The 5,446-nt window shown below is 33.6% G+C and overlaps 1 protein-coding gene across 1 annotated transcript; it reads right to left on the bottom strand.

Moving 5' to 3' along the window:
• Nucleotides 1-252: 252 nt before the first annotated feature.
• Nucleotides 253-600, bottom strand: LOC145164363 (uncharacterized). The gene has a single exon (XM_079083084.1). It carries the CDS (start codon nucleotides 598-600, stop codon nucleotides 253-255), a length of 348 nt encoding a protein of 115 aa, XP_078939210.1.
• Nucleotides 601-5,446: the final 4,846 nt, after the last annotated feature.

Below are 5,446 nucleotides of genomic sequence, written 5' to 3'. Positions count from 1 at the left end.
ATCCGACCTTCTTGTTCTTCAACTCAGCAAGGTACTTAGGACAATTCCTTTTCCAATGCCGGTCAACTCCACACTCAAAGCATGTGTCATCTTTGGCAACCTTTTCCTTCTTTTTGGGTGGTGGGTTTTGGGGAGCTTTCTTCCCCTTGCCCTTCCCAACCTGTGGATTTCCCTTGAATTTCTTGCATTTGTTCTTCTTGACTTTTCCTTCCCTAATCATGAGCACTTGGGGGTTTTACTTGGGATATTCTTCTATGCAGTTTTTAGCATCCTGTGCAACTCAGAGATAGGTTTCTCCCACCCATTCATGTTACAGTTCATGATGAAAGCATTGTAAGACTTTGGCAAAGAGTTCAGAATGATATATGTAGCCAAGTCTTGTGGGTATGGAGAGCCCAATCTCTCCAATTGATCCATGTAACTTTTCATCTTGAGAACATGTGTGCTCACATTCCCACTCTCCTCCATTTTCATGGCATGGAGTGCTCTCATAATGTCGAACCTTTCGGTTCTAGCTTGTTTACCAAACATCTCCTTGAGATGTTCAATCATGTTAAAGGCACTGTAGAGTTCCAGATCCCGCTGAAGATCGGGAACCATAGAGGCAAGCATAAGACACGAAACATCAAGTGAATCATCTATATGCTTTAGCCATGCATCATGTGCGGCCTTTGGGAGAGAAGGTAATTCATCAGGGGTTTGTTTTTCAAGGACACCGTCTTTCTTTTCGTGTTTCAAAACGATTCTCAAAGTTTTGTGCCAATCCAAAAAGTTGGAGTGGTTGAGTTTTTCTTTGTCAGGAATTGATCGGATGTTCATTGACTGGTGTGTTACATTAGTTGGTGGAGCCATCTACAAAAGTTTAACAAAGTTTTCATTTAGTATTTAATTCCTTAAATAATAATACCCTTTTGTTTCGAAAAACATTATTTATTTAAAGTCTAGGATCCAAGTTACAAATCAAACAAATGGTTATGTATCCTTTATTCCATTTACTGAATTTTAACAAGGTAAATAACTTGTATTAATTACACCATTTTTAACTCCTAGATATATGAGACCCTTAACAATCCATTTGTTAATTTGACATGTTTGGTCTCATCTATGCCTTGGAACACTTTTGATTAGGTGATCTTTATCACAAGAGGATTCCAATCAAGTCATCCAATTAGAGAAGCTTGTATAATTGGCCTATAACTTGGTTATAGAAATCGCAAAAATACTCTGGCCACCAAAAGATGATACTAAAGTTGGATGGCACATACTTGCATTTTGAAAAAGGGATTTTAATGTTTTATTATTCTATTTAAAACATGTGATATCATGATAATTGCATGCATCCAATATGTCATGTTATCAATTTTTATAAAAGAAATCACTTTTAAGGTTCCTATAAAAACCCAGTTTTTATATTTAGGCTTGGTTCAATTTTAAAATTAATACCTAGTATTAAGTTTGTGTTTGAGCCATGTAGAACCTTTTAATATTGTTTAATAAAACTTCATTTTATTAAATAATACTTTGGAGTTTGAATAAGTTATAAAAACATGATTTTTACACTTATAATTAAATATTTCAAATGGTGTCGTAATTAAAAAATTTGTAAAACCGGTTTTTATTTTGTGGCTAATATGTTTCATCCAATGTCCATATTTTATATTTTGAAATCCAAACTCCATGTTATGTTTATTTTGTCCAAAAAAATAGTTTGGGTTTATGAAAAACTAAATTATCAACCACACAAAATATTTACTTAAAAATAAACAACACAAGCATGCATTTGACATAAACAAGCCTTAAACTATATAACACTTTTGTGAGCCAACACAAAAGTGTTAAGTCCTTCCTAAGGGACAAAGGGACCAAATATTACAACTTGTTATTCATGTGATCTTCAAGCTCCCACTTGCAATGACAACCAACTTTGTTGCAATTTCATAAAAAACTTTATAAAAGTTATGAACCTTTATAAAATCTTTATAAAACCATAGGTATCCATGGTTCTTCAAGAAATGGCCTCCTTCTTCATCTTGTTACATTTTTCATAAAATAAATCTAGTCTAAAACTAATCTATTACATAAAAAATAACAAGAATCAAAACTACCTACTTTTATTACATACTTTATGAATAAAAGAATATTACAAACCATTTTCAAACAAATCACACAAACAACAACACAAATGGTCCAAGGCTTGTTTATGCACTCTAAAATACATATAAACATAAAACAACCTTTGTTTTTCTAGGACAACTTTAAGTGACAAAAATGCATGTAAGTTTTTGTCATATAAAATAACAATTATAAAGTTGTTAAAGAAAATATGTATGAACTTGTTTTTATACAAAAATAAGCTATCCATATTCTCCAAAAACTAAGATTTCAATAAATCAAAAAAAAATCTAACCAAACTTGCAAGGTGGCTCTGATACCAATTGTTGGGTTTTATTTAAAACTTAGTTTCAAAAACTACAAATAATAGCAAACGGAAGTCTTGAGTTTAATAAATAACATAATCATTTTATCACCCACCAAGGATCATCTTGAAAGTAAAAGAAAGATTTAAAACATAACCATAGAAGGAAGAAGTTGTAACAACCTTTTAAACACTTTGAGTCCTCTAGGGGAGGCTTGGAAGTTGATGGAGTGAGGATGAACTCTTGAGACACCAACAATATTCCAACTTGATGTAATGCTCGTTACAACTCTTAAGCTTTAAGTCAAACAAGATTATGACTTAAAGAGAGAATGAAAGCAACAAGAAATCTTCAAAGTGCAAGACTTTAGCGAGAATATGGAGAGGGGAGGGAGGCTCTCGGTCTTTTTCTTGTTTTTGGTGAAAGAAGAAGATTGCAAGAGTGCAATCTTTATATAGCCATGAAGTGAAGTCAATACCCACTAAATCTTAAACCTTTTTGCAAGCATGTCCCTATTCCATGAGTTTGTTTCTTCTAGCTTGTATTCTTTTCACTAAATAAATACCAAAGGCCATACCCTTCACTAGTCTAGACTAGTTTCAGCCATGCCTTTAAAAACAAGACAAAATGTTTTAATTTTATAAACTCCAAGTTTATAAAATATAAACCTTACCTTTAGGTAAAATACAAAAGACTCAACTAGTCCAAAATGTTGTATATGACTTATTAATTCGTACGTTATGAAATAATGTGTTACTTGTATTGTAAAATAATTATTTACTTGAAATAAATATTTTCCCAATTTATTATAAGAGTTTATGAATATTTATTAAACTCAATTTCTAATAAAAAATCATTTGTATCAAGTTGTTGTTAGTGTGACCTTTAGGGTCATATGTTATTTAGCAATATCATTTTAATATGACTCTTGAGCATACTAGATCTTTCAGTTACATCATCTGTAGTTTGAAATGGATCAACATGAACGTTTGTAGCTGCCATTGTTAGGGTTTGAGAGTTTTTGGAAAAACAGAGCGTATAGGGCAAGAAAATTTGGGGAAATCTTGATCGCGTAAAGTTGGAAAGAGATGACCCAAAACCTTTTATACGTCAACCCCAAGTTTGAAATTGAAGTGGTTAAGTATTAAATGCATGCCACGTGTTTCCTTGAAATTCGGACCAGTAGCTGTAAAAGTAGCCACGTCTGAAAAGTGATGATCACTTTTTCCTTGAAAACCGCAAGACAACCAAAACATCACACCCATCAATCTGTTCGCGTGTGCCAATAGGATAAGAACCATCGCAAACCCTTCGGTATGGACGCTGGTCTCTTTCGCTTTTGGGTTTCAAAGTGAAGTCATATGCCAGACTTTTCGAAATCATCAGCCTAAGTTCGTATTACTCAGAACCTGAATGATTTCGGTGTGTGCTTATGTGTGTCAAAAATTGGGATGAGATCAAGATAAAAAAAAATTAGATATGTGATGTCAATTAAAAATCGACATGAATGCAGTAAGATCCCAGGAAAAGATCACTTCGTTCTATATCAAGAGAGATGTCGAACACCTTATGTGTTTTCCTATGAATTAAAATCGAATACTCATAGATAAGTATCGAAGGGCGTCTTTTGAAAAGCTTTGTACGTAGGCATGAATTTTGTTACATATCACAACTCAAAATAAGTGTAATAAAATGTAAACAAAATTACTTGTTTGACCAGTGTAGTCAGGGACAAGTATGCTATTGTAACAGTATATGAAGTAACGAAGTATCAAACAGATATTCAGACTGAAATCATATTCCAAAAAAATAGTCCTGGATCTTATTGGGTAAAAATGTTGTGGGTTTAGAAAATTTTAGCAAGACCACACAAAAGTTCTTGAAGATTTCGAAAGTTCACTGTCAATTTCTTAAAGATTCGAAGTGAGGTACTGAAACAAATGTTTCGTTACATTCTTGAACGTAAGTTCACCGTCAATTCCATAAAGATTTTGAAATGTAGGGTTTCACCATCATCACGTCTCACGAATACCTATCATAAACACAGACTTTGTATATGCTTAAATCCTGGGTGGTTCGAACCAAAGATCTCTTGGTTTCACCCAAGTCTGCATCTAAAAATGCTTGAATGAAAAACCCTGTTTTCGAAGGATACCACAGTCCTAACGAACTTTGCCTTTGAGATAACGAAACATGTTCTTGATAGCTGTGAGATGAGGTTCCCTGGGATTCGATTGGTACGTAGCACAATTACAAACAACAAACATTATATCATGTCGGCTATCTGTTAGATATAATAACGAACCAATCATGCTTTGGTATAACGTGAGATCGACATGCGGCTTATCCAACAATGGACCAAGACTTATCCCAACTGCCATCGGTACTCGCAACTTTGAGCTATTCGTCATTCCAAATTTTTCAAGCAGAGTTCGAGTGTATTTCTATTGATTGATAAAAATGCCTTCTCTGCTTTGACGAATGTTAAATCCCAGAAAATTGTTGATCTTCCCCATCAAGCTTATCTCAAATTGACTCTTCATTAAATTCTCAAATTGACTTGATAAAGCAGGGTTAGTAGAGCCAAAAATAATATCATCAACATAAATTTGAACAAGCATGAGATGATTCCCAACTTTCTTTTGAAAGAGAGTGGGATCAACTGATCCTTATTTAATTTTTGATTTCTTTAAGAATGTGGTAAGAGTTGCATACCAGGCTGTTGGTGCTTCTTTTAACCCATAAACAGCCTTATTTAGAATATAACAATGATCAGAAAATTTCTCATTAATGAAACCTGGCGGTTGTTCGAGATACAAAAACTCTTTCAGTTCACCATTAAAAAATGCACATTTGACATCCATTTCATATATATCGAAGTCTTTGTGTGTTGCATAAGCTAAAAAGATTCGAACAGCCTCGAGTCTTGCGACAGGGGCGAAGGTTTCTTCATAATAAATACCTTCTTGTTACGAATAACCTTTAACTACAAGCCTAGCTTTGTTTCGAACAACATTTCCATCTTTATC

Source organism: Lactuca virosa, chromosome 3 (assembly GCF_052849685.1).
Source record: "Lactuca virosa cultivar CGN04683 chromosome 3, Lactuca_virosa_CGN04683_v6, whole genome shotgun sequence".
Classification (NCBI taxonomy): domain Eukaryota; kingdom Viridiplantae; phylum Streptophyta; class Magnoliopsida; order Asterales; family Asteraceae; genus Lactuca; species Lactuca virosa.
The sequence above is the reverse complement of the archived record's forward strand: the minus strand, read 5'-3'. Positions and strand labels throughout refer to the sequence as shown.